The 17,117-nt window shown below is 35.1% G+C and overlaps 1 protein-coding gene across 3 annotated transcripts in view; it reads left to right on the plus strand.

The window, feature by feature from the left end:
* NAA25 (N-alpha-acetyltransferase 25, NatB auxiliary subunit) overlaps positions 1-17,117 on the plus strand; it is a 76,062-nt gene that overhangs the window by 26,762 nt on the left and 32,183 nt on the right. For 2 of the 3 annotated variants that reach the window (XM_022550661.2, XM_089894543.1), the window contains 7 exons: positions 138-227; positions 1,281-1,450; positions 3,610-3,722; positions 10,495-10,702; positions 11,526-11,615; positions 15,414-15,594; positions 16,290-16,389. In XM_022550661.2, the coding sequence (XP_022406369.1) occupies positions 138-227; positions 1,281-1,450; positions 3,610-3,722; positions 10,495-10,702; positions 11,526-11,615; positions 15,414-15,594; positions 16,290-16,389 (952 nt within the window). The remainder of the gene's footprint in view (positions 1-137; positions 228-1,280; positions 1,451-3,609; positions 3,723-10,494; positions 10,703-11,525; positions 11,616-15,413; positions 15,595-16,289; positions 16,390-17,117) is intronic. The other variant, XM_089894542.1, reaches the window with a different exon arrangement.

Genomic DNA, 17,117 nt, shown 5'->3' on the forward strand with positions numbered 1-17,117 from the left:
AACCCAGAGGGAAGGTTGGGCTTCTCCTAGTAAAGACTAAAATATAACTTAGAAAATAAGTTGAATAACATGGTTCCTCAGGCAGATTTGTCACAACTTGGGTTTAATCCTGTGTGCACCATTCAATCTGATTTTAGCTCAGATGACTGGCAGTTCTATCTGACTTATTTCGATTCTGTCTTTCGACTGATTGAAGAAGCCTGGACTCCTCCTGCTGAAGGTGAACAGTAAGTTGTCTTCTTTCCTGAATTACAACACTTTTTAGTATGGTGTAGCAAAATGATTTCATTGTAAGCCTAATTGAATTCTCTTTTTCTGTCTCAATAATGTATCCCTTTCAAAGCAAGACATTTTTCCATTTTTAAATTTTAAAATAAATATGTGTTCATTGTAAAAATCTTAAATTAGTACAGAAATGTATGGTGTGGAAAGTGTTAGTTCCTAGTTTTCCTATCATCCCAGGATGATTTTTTTCTTTTTCCAGTTTTATTGAGATGTAATTGACACAGAAATAACTCTTGATAACAGTTTGGTGTCTTCCAGATTTATTTGGAAAAGACAGTTTGGTGTCTTTTCTTCCAGATTTATTTATATTATGCATATACTAATATAATTATTCTTATTTAACATAAGAATGCAATTATGTTAGATGTAATGGTTTACAACTTCGTATTTCACCCCCTAAAGTGTATCTTGGGCATCTTTCCATATATGGTGCATACAGATCTGATTAATTCTTTTTAATGACTTAAGAGAACTCCATTTTAGAAATGTACCAAATTCATTTAATCTGTCTGCTGTTGATAGATACTTGTATTGTTGCTGCTTCCTGTTTTGGGGGCTATTACAGACAATACCACAATAAATATAATGAGCTCTTTTTAAAAAGTGAATAACAAAATAGGGTTTATGATACCAAATATGAACTGAGGCTTACTTTATAATATTAAGTAAGTCATCTAATTTTTCTCAGCCTCATTTTTCTAGCAATAAAATTTACTTATGTTTTTAATTAGGTAATATTTTATATATGCAAAATTATTCATTCTTTTTTTTAAGAAAGAGGTAGAGGTGGTTAGTCACTCTGCAATAATCAAATGACAAAATTGAGAGGAATCATATGCCATGTTAACTGTCAGAATATGCTCATATTTCTCTTTTATTCTAATTTGTGTTGTTTTATAATTATCACAGTACTTTCTGTTATTTTTAATTTGTTTCTTAAAATCGATTTGGCTTGATAGAGGCACAAAATACCTTTTTCATGTGTTTATACCTAGCTCTTTAGAAGGAGAAGTACATTATTCTGCAGAAGAGGCTGTGAGATTTATAGAAGATCGGATAACAGAAGAATCTAAAAGTTCTCGCCATCTCCGAGGACCACATCTGGCTAAACTGGAGCTGATTAGACGTTTGCGACGTCAAGGTTTTAATGATGAGTACAAACTGGGTAAGAAGCTGTAATGATATTTGGGAACCCTGGAGAAGATACAGGGATGCCCTCAGTACCCAAGTGCAGTATCTATTCTCTGAAGCCTACAGTGATAAAGTTGTGTTTGAGAAGCAAATGTCTTCATAACCTGAAAATATTAACTAATGAATGGATCACTTACAAAATTAACCCTCAATCACACATGCAACTTGGCTTAACTTTAGCATCTCTCCCTATTCCATCAGAGTCTGTCAGGCGTTCTTTTGCTGACCCAGCAATAATGTCAAAATCAATTTCAAAGTAAATAGCCAGTTTTATAAAAGTTTCAGGATTTCAAGAAGTGAATGAAAGGTTTCTTGAAAATCTACCCTAAGCACTCACAAAACCATTGACGAAATAACATCTGGCAGAGTTAGAGCAGTTAAAGAGCAGTTAACAGTTGAGGAGAAAATTTATTAGGACAATGACAAGATGGGAGAAAAGTATGATTTGGATAGTAAAGCATTAAGAGAGGCCTTCAGGAAATTTGATGAAGCCCTTAGAGGTTTTTGTAAAATGGTTCTTTTTGAGCATACTAATATAAGAAGTAAATGTTGTCATATTGTACTAATTCACAGTTTTGTGGGGAAAAAAAGCACTACTCCCCCCAAAATCAGTAATTCTTTGCTCATACTAAGAATTAGCTTTAGTTTTAATTATACCCTAAATTTTTTAAGTTTAGGAGAATAAACTTTAAAAATTTTTTTAGTTTCATTTTTTTAAGATAAAGCTCCAAAGAAAACTTTTTTTCCCACTCGTCATTATAGAAATTTAGTTCTCATTAAAAGTTGAATAACTTTAAGAAGGTTTCTTTAGGGACCAGTTGTCCTGAGATGATGAGCACTTCTCAATACCTAAAACCTATCCTAGAACATCTTTGTCCATTTTAATCATGTAATTAATGTTCTTTGCAGCTCATTCTAAAATTAACTGTGGCTATCTCTCTGTCATTTCCTATGTAGATTATTCATAACCAATTTTGAATTCCATGTTGACTTCTTTCTTTGGGTCTACCTCAATTACTTTAGTTGGTGTTTGTTTTAGAATTGCAAATGAAAATTTTTATGTGACCTTCAGCAAAATATTGTTAAAGTATATTGCAAAGAATTGCTTTCTTCAGATTTCCCTGATGGTCCAGTGGTTAGGACACCGTGCTTCCACTGCAGGGGACCTGGGTTCGATCCTTGGTCGGGGAACTAGGATCCCACAAGCCGCCTGATGTAGCCAAAAAAAAAAAAAGAGTTGCTTTCTTTCCAAAGCTGGATATAAAACTACTTGGATCTGTTTTCACACTTCCTATATTCATCCCTTGTCTTTCTCTTCTCTCTCACCAGCCTGAATCTTACAAATTGGTGAATCTTACAAATTTGTCTCCACACACAAAAAAATTTTTTTCTTTTTTTTTTTTTACCAGACCAGTGAGTGATTCTTAGTCTCTTTTGGATCACAGAGGCATGTGAGAATCTGATTAAAGCCATGAAATCTCTGTTCCCAGAAATGTGTGAGCAGGAACCCAGACCTAAAATCTTACAGAGACCTTGTTAAAAATCTCTCCTTCCTAAATCTAGTCCAATTTGAGAGTATTTTACTTTTATTATTTTTATTTTTAATTTGAGGAAAAATAAAATGAATTGGTAGCTTTCTGCATATCCAGGTTTAAATTTTCCATAGTGAGTGACTTTGGAGTTATTGGCCTGTGGCTCTCCCATTTATTTTCTCTTATGTTGGTGTGCCTGTTAACAAACACTACCTTTCATTTAGTTAACATATATTTAATATTTGTTAAGTAGTTCAGGAACTGTTGTGGAGAAAAGCATGTTTGTTTAATGTTTGCATATAAACTTGTCTTTAAACTTTAATGAAAACTTTTAAACTATTTAAACTTTAATTGAATGAAAAACTTCACATTTCCTCAGTGTAATAACAGGTAAACTGAGTTCGCAAGATTCAACTCCTTTTTAGTATTTATTTTTAAACTGGCAAGCTATCTTCCGGCCCTCATTGTCATCCTCATTCTCATTCAAGCAAAATTTTCATTTAATTGAAATAAATGTTTTTCAAGTCAGACTTCTCACTTAAATTAGAGATTGCTTCAGTCCATGAATAATTTAGTGATATTTCCCCCCCCTCTCTCTTAGGTGATCCAGAAGAATTAATGTTCCAGTATTTTAAAAAGTTTGGGGATAAACCTTGTTGTTTCACAGACCTCAAGGTGTTTGTTGACCTCTTGCCTGCTACACAGTGTACAAAAGTAAGCAGAGTTCTGTTGGGTACCTGTATTTATTGCAACTAGGTTAAGTGTTTGGGTTTCCTTTCTAAAATGGGTGAAAGTGGTGAACATGAGATATCAAGATATTGTGCTATCAAGCCAAGTAGTCTAGGTGCTATCAGATTAAAGGCATGATTTCTTGTAAAGTTGAGCCGCAATGAGAATAAGCCCCTGGTAGATAATTGGCTTCTTCTGTTGTGTGTGTGTGTGTGTGTGTGTGTGTGTGTGTGTGTGTATGTATGTATGTATGTATGTGTATATATATATATATTTTTTGAGATAATTGTAGATATACATGCAGTTGTAAGAGAAATAATACAGAGAGATCTGTATACCCTTCACCCACTTTGTCCCAATGGTAAGATCTAGCATAATTATAGTATAGTGTCATAATTAGGAAACTGACATTGATAAAATCCACTGACCTTATTCAGATTTCATCAATTTTACATGCATTCATTTGTGTGTATATGTGTGGTGTGTTTGTGTGTGTATATTTAGTGCCGTATATAGTGTATGGATTCATGTGACCACCACCTAGACAAGATGCATAGTAGTTTCACCACCAGGGTCCCTCCATGTGCTCCCTACATTTTTTTACCTACAGCCACCTCCCTGTATCTCCTCCTTTCCCCATCCCTCTCCCTCAGCAACTACTGATATTTTCTATTCCTATAATTTGTCATTTTAAGAATGTTATATAATGGAATCATATTATTTATAACCTTTAGAGATTGACTTTCTTTACTCAGCGTAATTCCCTGGAGATTCATCATGTTGTTACATGTACGATGTCCATTCCTTTTTATTGCTGAATAATATTCCATGGTATGGATGTACCATGATTCCTTTAACTTGTTGAAGAACATGTGGGTATGTCCAGTTTTTGGCTATTACAAATACAGCTGCTGTGAACATTTGTATGCAGGTTTTTTTATGGGAACCTAAGTCTTCATTTCTCTGAGAAAAATGCCCAGTAGTTCAGTTGTGGGGTCTTATGGTAGCTGCACATTTAGTTTTTTAAAGAAATGGCCAGACTTTTCCACAGTGACTCTATCTTTTAAATTCCCGTTAGCAATGTATGAGTCATCTGGTTTCTCTGCATCCTCATCAACATTAGGTGTTGTCACTATTTTTTATTTTAGCCATTCTAGTAAGTGTGTAGTGATGTTTCATTATGGTTTTAATGTACATTTCCCTCATGGTTAATGCTGTTGAACATTTTTTCCTGTGCTAATTTGCCATCTGTATTTTCTCCTCAGTGAAGTGTCTTTTGCTCATTTTCCAGTTGATTCGTTTTTTTACTGTTGAGTTTTGAGAGTTCTTTAGATATTCTAGATACAAGTCCTTTGTCAGATATGTGGTTTCAAATATTTTCTCCCAGTCTGTAGCTTGTCTTTTCATACTCTTAACAAGATCATTTGCAGAGCAAAGGTTTTTTTTGTTTGTTTGTTTCTTTTTTGCCATGCCATGCAACTTGCGGTATCTTAGTTCCCCGTCCAGGGATCTAACCCAGGCCCCGGCAGTGAAAGCACTGAGTCCTAACCACTGGACCGCCAGGGAATTCTCAGAGCAAAGTTTTAAAGTTTGATGAAGTCCAGTGGACTTTCCTTTTAATATCTTGTCTCTGATTTGCTCAAAACTGTAGCAGTTAATTGCTGATTATGTCAAATCATGATTCATTCTTGCTGAAGCAGTCTGAGACTCTTAAATCTAAGGGATTAAAAAAAAATAAACTTGAAGACCTAAATAGACATTTCTCCAAAGAAGACATACAGATGACCAGCAGGCACATGAAAAGATGTGCAACATCACTAATAATTAGAGAAATGCAAATCAAAACTACAATGAGGTATCACCTCATACCAGTCAGAATGGCCTTCATCAAAAAGTCTGCAAATAATAAATGCTGGAGAGGGTGTGGAGAGAACCCTCCTACACTGTTGGTAGAAATGTAAATTGGTACAGCCACTATGGAAAACAGTAGGAACTTCCTTAAATAATTGAAAATAGAACTACCATATGATCCAGCAATCCCACTCCTGGGCATATATCCAGAAAAGATGAAAACTCTAATTCGAAAAGATACACACACCTCATAGCTGCTGTTCATAGCAGCACTGTTTACAGTAGTGAAGACATGGAAGCAACCTAAGTGTTCATCAACATATGAGTGTATAAAGAAGATGTGGTATATATATACACAGTGAAATATTACTCAGCCATAAAAAATAATGAAATATTGCCATTTGCAGCACCATGGTTGGACCTAGAGATTATCATACTAAATGAAGTAAGTCAGACAAAGACAAATATATGATATCACTTATATGTGGAATCTAAAAAATAATACAAATGAACTTATTTACAAAATAGAAACAGACTCACAGATGTAGAAAACAAACTTATGGTTGCCAAAGGGTAAGGGATAAATTAGGAGTATGGGATTAACAGATACAGGCTACTATAGCAAAATATATAAAAAGAATTTCCTGTATAGCACAGGGAACTATATTCAATATCTTGTAATAACCTATAATGGAAAAGAATCTGAAAAAAATACATAGCTAAATCACTTTTCTGTATACCTGCAACTAATACAATATTGTAACTCAACTATACTTCAATAAAATTAAAGAAAAAAAACCCTTTAATTTTGGAATAACTTTACATTTACAGGAAAGTTGTAAAGATAGTAAAGAAGGTTATACTCTACCCTTCGCCCAGCTTTCCCCAACATTAACATCTTAAATTACAGTGGTATATTTGTCAAAACTAAGAAACTAACTTTGGTACATTACTGTTAACTGGCCTCTAGACTTTATTTATATTTCTGTAGCTCTTCCATTAATGTCCTTTTTCTTTTCTGGGATCTAAGCCTGGGTACCATATTGTAGTTAATTGTCATCTATTGGGAGTTTTTGATGTGATAGAATCAATGTAAATCAATTATATGTATATCAACATCATGTAAAGAAATACTGATATGTATCAAGAGAGTCTGTGACTTTGGTCAGCTTTACTCATAAAAAACTCTAATTAGTGAATGTTGGAAGTCTTGCTATCACAGGGCTACCACAACCTGTTTTTCCAGAAAGACTCTGTCATCCCCATATGGAATGAGTGAAACTCAATGGGAACACAGTGGCAATGACTACAGTATTTGTTTCGTGACCATATCCTTAGCTCACCAGCACTTGATACTTTGGCAGTCTTGAGGCTACACATCTAGGGCAGATGGAGCAGTGCATTCCCAAACTGTTAAGGAGCCAGTGGTCTCTACTGGGTTCTGAAATGACTACCATTGTTCACTTTGGTTTAGAAAAAGTTGTTCTTGGGTTGCTGTGCTTATAGGGCACAGGCTAAGCTTTAGAAGTTTTCTAGATAAATTGTAACATATCCAGAAAAGAGGGTTCTGGGTTATAGAAAGACTTGAAAGCCTATGAGAGAGAAATGGTTGAGTGGAAGAGATAGGTTTGGTATGGTGATGACAGACTACCTTATTTCTCATAATTTGAAAAGCTGTCCTGTAAAAGAGGGAAGAGAACAGGGCCAGCAAGAAGTTGTTGCAGGGAATTAAGAATTTGGCTCAGTGAGAGAAAGATCTTTTTTATAGTCACAATTCTCTAAAAAACACAGTGTGTGAGTTTCATGTTACTGGAGGGATTTAAGCAGAAAATAAAACCACGTGGGAGAGATTCATTCACTAAGTGTTTGTCGCACATATTATGTGCTAAGTGCTAAGGTAAGGAATGATTGATCATGTTTTATAGTGCTTACTGTCTTGTAAGTTAAAGCATCAAATGATGGGAAAGCATTAGAGGAATGCTTATATTGCATTTCGCTGAGATTCATATAGGTTTGCTAGCATAAATTTTAGTACCAGAAGCTCTACTTTATTGGCATGTTTGAAAATCTTAGATCACCTCTGTGACTGCATATACTAATAATCTACTGGGAGGAACCCTCTAGAAATAGTGAAATACTAGCAGTGATGAGGTGGTCATTGTTCAGTGAGACAAAGGATTTAAAGCTGTTGCAGTGAGTTTTGTAGTCCTGTGTAAATTTTTAATTGAGAGGGGTAATTTTGCTGCCACAACTTTTTAAATGTAGGATGACTTCAATAGCTAAAAATCCTGCCACTCAGCAGTATGTTTGTCAGAGGATTGCAAACTGTCCGAGTAAGGTTCAGACTGAGAACTGTTGTCCCAATGAATTAGGAGACGCATTCTAAAATGGGACTGGCCCCTAAGAGGAGGCCATTGAGTCCAGTTATCCTGAAGAGGCTCACCCATAGAGACGTTTTTATATTTTGTTTCCTTTGCCTTGGGGTTTTAAGCTAACAATAAAATAATTCCAGTTTTTAAAGAAGCTTTTTGTGTAGCAGTGAAACTGTACAGACTAGAATAGCAAATGAACGTATTGTTTCATGACAAAACCTGTTTGGAAGATTCTTTAGCATTCAATAAAGAAGGCCTTAATAATAAACATAACTAGTATATAAAATGGCTTACAAGAATGGAAGAGCTGGCAATAGAAATTATATGGGTACTTAATCAAAAACATGAACACTAGTGCCACAGTTTCTTTGTTACAAATGTGATTATCTGATCATAATAATTAAAATTCACACAATTGTAGAAAATTGAAGTAAAGTCATTACAGATGTGAAACTGCATGTTGAGTAGGATTTTTATTTTAATTTAATTTTTGTTTCCAAAAATTACATGTATAAAATTGAAAAAGTCAAATAGTGCTACAAGGCTTATATTGAAAAACAATTGCAGCTCTTTGCCTTCTCCAGCCCTGATTCTGGCTCTGTACAGGCAAATCACTTTCAACCCTTAACTGCTTCTTCTGTTATTTAACTCCATATTTCTAAATTATAGGCTTATTTAGCTATTTGTTTATTTTTCCAGTTATAGTCTTCATCTATTGGTATCTTACTGTGGAAGGCAATAATTTCGTTCATAACATCCCACTTCTCCCCTTATCTACTTTTCCCCCAGTATAGTTTAGTAATTATGCAGTATTTATATTTTAATGACTAAATATTCACAGCTAAGCCACTTTGTACGTGGAGATTACCTTTCTTAACTTTCTTTCTTGGAGTTAATATTTTTTTGTTCAGTTCAGCCCAATCAATCTGACAGAACCATAAAAGTTTAAAACTCCTCTTAGTGTATTCTGAAACATGAGGTAATAGATCTGTTCCATTCTCCCCTTGAGTCTACAGTGTCTCTGGTTCAGTATCTCCTGGGGGTAAAGAAAACCCGTGGCTTCTGCTGGGTTTTGGAAGTCAGTCAGTGAGCTTGGGGAGGGGTCTAATTTCTTAGAATTTAGCAAATTCTTCTGTTTCAGTCCCACCAGCACTTTAGCTTTCAGACGTACCTCTTGCCCTTAATTTCTGAGTCTTCCAAGGTTCTGTGGCTGGAAGAGGCTTGCTGCTTATTGGTGGTCTCCCGATTCATACTGTTGGATTTCAGCTTTCTTGGCCCTGTACATTGGTTATTACTTACCACCTGCCCTTCTGCTTTTTATCTTTTGAAATCTTGTTAATGTTTATTATTTGCTGTCATCTCTTCACATGTTCTTGATCCTTTGGGGTTGATGCCTTTTTTGTTCTTTACTGTCATCCTAATAGGATCTTGGAAGGGAGTGAAAATAGCCTGTGTTTAATACATGTGTAAATGGAACTGGGTTTTTTTGCTTTAAAAATAATTTATTAGTTTTGGATCACAAAATATAGGGAAGACACAAGGGTGATGCCTGTGACCCCTTGGCTGCACTTTCTGTCCATGAACACCTTTTAGAACCCCAGACTCGTGCTGCCCAAGCATTTTCTCACATCCTAACAGCTGAAGAGTATAGTATACGACCATGTGGGAAGTTTAAACAGACACCCTGTATGTGATGCAGGGGTCCCTTCTCACTTCTGCCAATATTGCAACTGTACTGGTTGTGGAACTGGTGTTCTTAAAAATTTATACCGAATTTAGAGAATTAAAAACATTTTATTGCAAGATGTTACCATTGGGGTGGAATTTCCTGGCAGTCCAGTGGTTAGGGCTTCATGCTTCCACTGCAGGGGGCATGGGTTCAATACCTGGTCAGGGAACTAAGATCCCACATGTCGTGCGGTACGGCCACAGGAGAAAGAAAAATGTTACCATTAGGAAAAACTGGGTGAAGGGTACACAGGAACTGTGTTATTTCTTACAATTGCATGCAAATCTATAATTATCTCAAAATTAAAGCTTTAATCAAAAGAACAATTTAAGGCTATTGACAGGACAACCATTCCTTTCAATGTATAATGTTTCCTTTAAGAATTTATTTGTAGTATATCAGTATAATAGGTTTGTTTTGGGGTAATTGTTCTTTTTACAGTCTTCCTAATTAAACTTTTTCGTTGCTACGTTACATATTATGTCAATGTATTGTAATTTAGGAAACATTTTCACAGTTCTTTTAATCTTTTAGTGCATATACTACATGGTATTAACATAATACTTTTGGCCAGCAATGAATGGGTGTGCCAGTTTCACTGGAGTTTTACCAGCACTGTGTGCTGTTAGAAGTGTTTTTGTTTTGGCAATTTTGGTAGATAGAAAGTGGTATACTAAAGGGGTTTTAATTTGTATTTTTTCTTGATACCTTTTTCTAGACCATTTCAGTATTTGTTAATTGTGGCCTACTAAAGACTAGTTCTGTTTTGAGACCTGTACTTCTTTTTTTTCTTTCAACTTTGCAGTTTATTAATCAGTTACTTGGAGTTGTTCCTTTGTCAACACCAACAGAGGATAAGCTGGCACTGCCTGCTGACATCAGAGCTCTGCAGCAACATTTGTGTGTGGTGCAGCTGACGAGGTTACTTGGCTTGTACCACATGATGGATAAAAATCAGAAATTGAGTGTGGTCAGAGAATTGATGTTAAGGTACCAGCATGGACTAGAATTTGGTGAGCAGCCTTTCAAAATGTGCAGTAGTTCCCTGATCTGCTAAGATTTAGAAGTTAGTTTTTTATCTCTCATAGCATGCTGTTGTAATGCTTTTGGCAAGGAAAATATTTTGTCAAGTGGGAACACTATCCAGGTAATAAAATGCAAAGCCTTTCTTAAGCTTGGAGTTTTAAAAATTATAATTGGCTCCCAGATATCCATATTCTTCCTGATCTGGCCAGCCAACTCTTTATCACAGTGGGGCTCAGATGAATTGCAGAGTTTATGATAATTGTCATATTTTCTGCTTATAGGCCTTAATATTCTAAATATATAGACTGTGTAAATGACCAAAAAGAATTGTAAATTGTGAGATAAATATTTAGTTTAGAAGTAGATGATCTTCAGATTGCTTAGATATGTGTGATAAAATATAAATTATCTGACTAGATGATATTAGTATTTCTCTAACTGTATTCTAAAAAATTAGGTGAAGTAATGAGCATAATATTACATTAGTTGTACATGGCTCTTGGATTCTGTTCTTTTCTTCACCTAAAACCTCCTTCCAAATCTTGCTGCTCTCCTTTTGGGACCATTTGGAATACCACCTCTATTCTGGAACCCTTCCTTCTGCTCCAGCTGAGTGTGGTCTCACCTTCTTTTGACTCTTTTGATTCATGGCTTATATTTTTCTTCTGGTATTTACTCCATTCTTATTAGTTTCTTTTCCTCTTTTTCTCTTCTTCCTCCTGTCACTTTCTTGCTTTAAAAAAACTCCTTTGGGGCAGTAATAATTGAACAAATCTTAAAATACAGATATGATTTTTTTTTTCCCTATAGGGAAATCCTGTTTGAAAACCGAATTGCAATTTTCAGACTATTACTGTCTCCTTGCTGTCCATGTGCTTATTGATATATGGAGAGAAACAGGTAAAGAGCAGTGATTTCAGTTTAACTTTACTCTTTGTTTTTGTTGACTATAAATCCTTAGACTAAGTATATAATCCAAGAATTTGATTTATGCTTTTAGGTTTTTCTTCCTTGCCCTTCTCCAGGGTGCTTCTAGAAGAACCAAAGTCTCCAAATATCCCCCTCTCTGTAATTAGGATAATCTTAAATCAGTGGATATCTGTTCTGTTTTAAAATATTTCTGCATAGTGAGTAAACAACCTATTACAAAGTTACAATAATTAAAATACAGAGAAACTGATTCAGATATAGATGTATGGGTCCATGGAATGAAATAGCCATTTTTGTTCACTTCAGTTTATATAGGAAAATACACTTTTTTTGGAATATAGTTCAGATTAGCCCATTTAAGACAAATATATACTGCATGGTAAAGGAAGCATCATGAGTCATTAAGCAAGAGAAGGATGATTCAGCAGATGGTACTGAGATTGCCTTTTCTTTAGGTCTCACTTTCTGACATTTTCTCTTATTAGCAGTTTTTGAGAAAAAATAACTTTAGCTACTTATTGCATATTATTCATGAGAATAAACTGCAGAAGAAACAGGGCTGGGAGACAGTGCTGTGCAAGACAGACACAACCCTGCCCTCATGGGTCATTTAACCAAGCACTCAATTTTGATACTATCTTCCTCATGCTTAAAATCCTTCAGATATGCCCTATTTTCCTGAGGATAAAGATCAGCCTTATTAGGATGGTTTACAATGCTCTCTATAATCTAGTGTCTGTCTACATCTCCAGATTCTTAGTACTTAAGGCCCTGAATCTACTTTTTTTTTTTTTTTTTTTTTTTGCTACTATCACTGAACATCATGTTACCTCTCTTTGAAATAACTTTCTTACCTCCTTCATCTCACTTTTACTCAAACAGTGCCTCTGACAAGCCTGTCTTGATTTCACCCCCTTCCTCATTGCAGATTTTATGCCCCTTCTGAACTTTTGTAGGATGTTGTGTATATCCATATGATAGTACTTGTTATACTGTATTGTACCGGGGATGGGGATGAAATCCTTTTCATCAGAGTACTTGGTATCTGGAACCCCACATTCAGGAGGTTGCATAGGGCTGTAAAAGTCATCTTAATGTAAAACCATTAATGAACTGACTACTTAGTAATTTGGCCCCTACTCATACCCTTCCCCACTTATTCCTGGCATCTATTCTTGCTCTTAGTGACTGTGGCTTTGCTAATCTCTTGGTTTTGGAGCAAGATATCTGACCATATAATAGTAATAACAGTTAACAGTTGTGGATCATCAGGCACTTGAAAGTGCTTTATATGAATTAGCTAATTTTAAACCTTGTAACAATACAGTTAAGATCGTTACAGTTTTACAGATGTGGGAAATACAGGGCAGAGAGAAAGAAGTTAGGTGGGTTGTCCAAAATCATACAGTGCAAATACATGGGAAGTTCTAGATATTATATATATATAGATGCAAGTTTTCTTGAAGTCAGTGAAAGTGATGTTGAATGTTCCAGTTGTAGGCTGGAACAATAGTCATTGTTCAAGGTGGATATGACAAAAATTAGAAATGTATAGAAAATTGGTGAGGATGTTGAAAGAGACTGATTTGAATGTGACAGGATTAAGAAGAGCATTTTAAGGTTAAATTGATGATGCTCTCAAATATTTTTTGCAAAAAAGCATTTCTTTATGACTGTGCTACAAAAATAAAATGGGGAGTGAAGGATGCCATTTTTTCTCCTCTAGTTTTATTGAGCTATAATTGATACATTACATTGTATTAGTTTAAGGTATACAATATAGTGATACATGGTATTAGTTTAAGGTATACAATATAGTGATATATCGCAAAATGATTACCACAATAAGTTTAGTTAAAGTCCATTACCTCACATAGCTACTTTTTTTTCCCTTGTGATGAGAACTATTAACATCTACTCTCTTAGCAACTTTCAAATACACAGTACAGTGTGGTTAACTGTAGTCACCATACTGTACATTATATCCCCAGAATTTATCTTATATCTTTTTATTATATCATTTTGTTATATTATAAAATTTGATTTAAAAAATTTTGTCCCCCAAATCCTCATCAACCCTTGATGCTCTTTGATTTGGCATAGAGTTGTAGTTATATTATAAATTTTGCAAAATAAAATAAGATGATAAATGTCATCATAATGTTGGGTTTAATAGTTCAGAAGTGTAAATTAAACCTTTTTTTACTATTTACTTTGAAATTTTGTTTCCATTTAAAAGAGATCTTCAAGAAGTTTTTAAAAAAAATTCTGATATTGGTTATCCTTGAATAAGTAGGACTTAAAAAAATTATCTATTATCTATAATTGTCCAACTATCTCTTCTACTCAATTCTGAACCTCTTGAGGCCTGGAACCACCTATGACTCTTATCTTTGGGTGTTATATCTAGTGTTACTGCAGAGTTTAGGTCACTGAGTGTTGAATTAAATAAAATTATGATTGTGAAGAGCAGGGAGCAACATGGGAAAACACAAAATCGGGTGTATGCCATGATTACTACTGTGTAAAATTGTGCTGCAAAAATAAAATAGGGAGTGAAGGATGTCATTTTTTCTCCTCTCGTTTTATTGAGCTATAATTGATACATTACATAGTAATGTTATGTATACATAATTGATAGTTCAAAAGCAGTACATTAATCACAATGGTAGTTTGAGTAGATCATGGGTGGTTTACGTAGTTTGGGTAGGATTATGGATATTTATCTAAATCCCCAATTTTTGGTTATGTCTTGTTTCTTTTGGAAAAAAGCATATAGCATATAATTTTAAAAGCTCAGTGCATGGAGCTTTTTTTTTGGGGGGGGGGAGCTTTTTATTTTAGCTGTTTTTTCTAACTGTAAAAGTAGCTCGTAAAAATTTGGCAAATGGTTTATTTTAATCTCACTTTTCCAACTTCCAAAAGACTAACATTTTTGCATATTTCCTTCTCTCTTTCTCTGTGAATGTTTTAAATACTTGAGATGAACTCTTCATACTAGTTTGAATTCTGTACGTTTTACTGATCATTATTGCATAATTATTTTCCCTTGCTGTTAAAAACTCCTTGTTAACGTTAAATGGCTGTATGGTGTTTCCCTGTGTGGGTGTAACTACAGTTTACTTAATCATCCCCCCATTATTAGTACAGTGAATGTTTTTGTATATAAAGCTTTATCTGCATTTCATATTATTTTCTTCAGATAATTTCATAAAAGAGAAATTACTTTTTCTTTAAGAATATTGATGCATGTAACGTTTTGCATTTTAGTAGGCCAAAAATGTGTATCATTTTAGTTTGGTTATTAATGAGCAGTTCTTTTTTCAAATATTAGTTGACATCTGTTAGTAGAGTTACATGTGGAAGAAAAATGATGTCAAGAGAAAGCATCTGTCTGGGGTCTTGTAGAGAAAATCCTGTACTGGGAAAGTTGGTGGATTCTACTTCTCCTTCAAAGTCCATCTCTTCTCAGAATCTAGGATCCTGTGAGATTCCAGACTTCTCTTTTAAGACCTGGCAGCTCAAAGTTTGCATCATTTTTGCAGATGCAGGTTTAAGAACTGAGGTAACTATTGAGGGACTGTCTTTTCAGGGAAATTCCCTATTTTGGTTACAGGTGTGTATCTAAAATTCGTTCTCTGCCACCCAACCACATCCTTAGAATACTTAGGGGAGGTGATGGTGTCAGTTAGTTTTTATTTTTTAGTTTTGAGAAACCCCCATTTGCTGTCAAGGTCTGTGGATAATGCTGTTATATTTTGGTTCTAGGTGATGAGACCGCTGTGTGGCAGGCCCTGACTTTGCTGGAAGAGGGACTAACTCACAGCCCTTCCAATGCTCAATTCAAATTGCTGCTTGTTCGAATCTACTGTATGCTGGGGGCATTTGAACCGGTGGTGGATCTGTATTCCAGCCTTGATGCTAAGCATATCCAGCATGACACCATTGGGTTGGTAGTATATACTCTGAATAATGAGCAGCCAGCTACAGCAGTGTGGGGTCCTCATATATGGAATTCTTAACATTTTGATTTTAGCAGAAAAGTTGTTCCCGGTATTAAGCTTTGTAGATTAATCACCTGTTATGTTATGACCCATTGCAAAGCAGAAAGAGTTTTATCTTTCTCAGCATTTTGTGGTAATTTCAAATGTGTACAATTTAGAAATGGTTAAAAAAAAAGTTTTCCCCAGATACAGGTAACAGTTATATACTTTGAACTCTTTTTCTTAGCACACATTGTTTTCAAGTCTTTACTTCTGCCTTGCAGTTGAGGTTGACACTTGTATGTTGACCCCAGAGATCCTTTGAATTTGTATTTTGACTATTCTTTGTGATGAATCAAGGGTATTTTCTCTGTGTCCTGTAGAGCTGTTTTAGGAAGACAATATTCTGTTCTCTAACAACTTGTGTTCCATTAATCATCTGAGTGTAAGAAAGCATGGCATAGAGCTTTAGGTCTCCCACAAAACTGAATTAACTTTGCTGTTTTTTAAAATTTGATTCTGTGAATTAGATCATTTCTATGGCCGCATGTTTTAACTTTTCGTATGCCTAGCTGTTTTTCTGCCATAGTAATTTGAAGTGTAGTATTTGATACTAGAGGTGGGTAGGTATAACCTTTTTTTTTCTTTCCTTCCGACCTAGTTACCTTTTGACCCGATATGCCGAATCCCTAGGTCAGTATGCTGCTGCATCCCAGTCCTGTAACTTCGCGCTCAGGTTTTTCCACTCCAACCAGAAAGATGTAAGTGAAAAAAAAATTTTATTTTTTAATATGGTCTTGGCCTGCTGAAAGAACATGATTCAGAGAGCGTCTTCCCTCGGGTCACAAGTACACATATTAAGGTGCACCACGCTGTACTCACATGTGCCCTTAGTCTATAGCTTACTGGCCAAGGCTGTTAGGTAGAGGTAAGGAGTTTTTGTGGTTGTTCGTAAGGGTATGTTTAATAGAATCCATGAGAAGGTGCATTTAAAACTGGGTATTAGCAGAATATGAAGTGCCTCTTAGGTCTGTGTTTTAATCTCTAAGAGACTTTCTAAGGGTATAAGAAATAGCCCATAAGAGTGTATAGCCTGGGATGCCATATATGATTTTGCGATAGCAGTTGTTCTCGCTTACTTTTATTGCTTTCTGAAGTTGATAACCACCATGTTCTTTATCAACAGAGTATACTTATCTTTTCTTACAATTATAAAATTGACCAATTCAGGACACTTTAAGAAACTTAGGTCAGTAGTATGTTTTTTAAAGTAACAATAAATAAGATAGAGCTTTTATGTGCCATAATGAAAGGATGGGATTTGCACCATATTTTTCACTGCAAGCAGATGTGATCTCCACTTGTCAGTTAAGCAGAAGTTATTGTGGAAAAACTATATGGTCTCTACTCAGTCGAGGTATGTAAAACCACCCAGGAACATATGTGGAGATAAGGTGCCTCTCTACAGTGGTCACACTACCTGCTTGCT

Source organism: Delphinapterus leucas, chromosome 14, assembly GCF_059928025.1.
Source record: "Delphinapterus leucas isolate spDelLeu-1000000601 "Yukka" chromosome 14, BTC_Dleu_Yukka2, whole genome shotgun sequence".
NCBI lineage: Eukaryota > Metazoa > Chordata > Mammalia > Artiodactyla > Monodontidae > Delphinapterus > Delphinapterus leucas.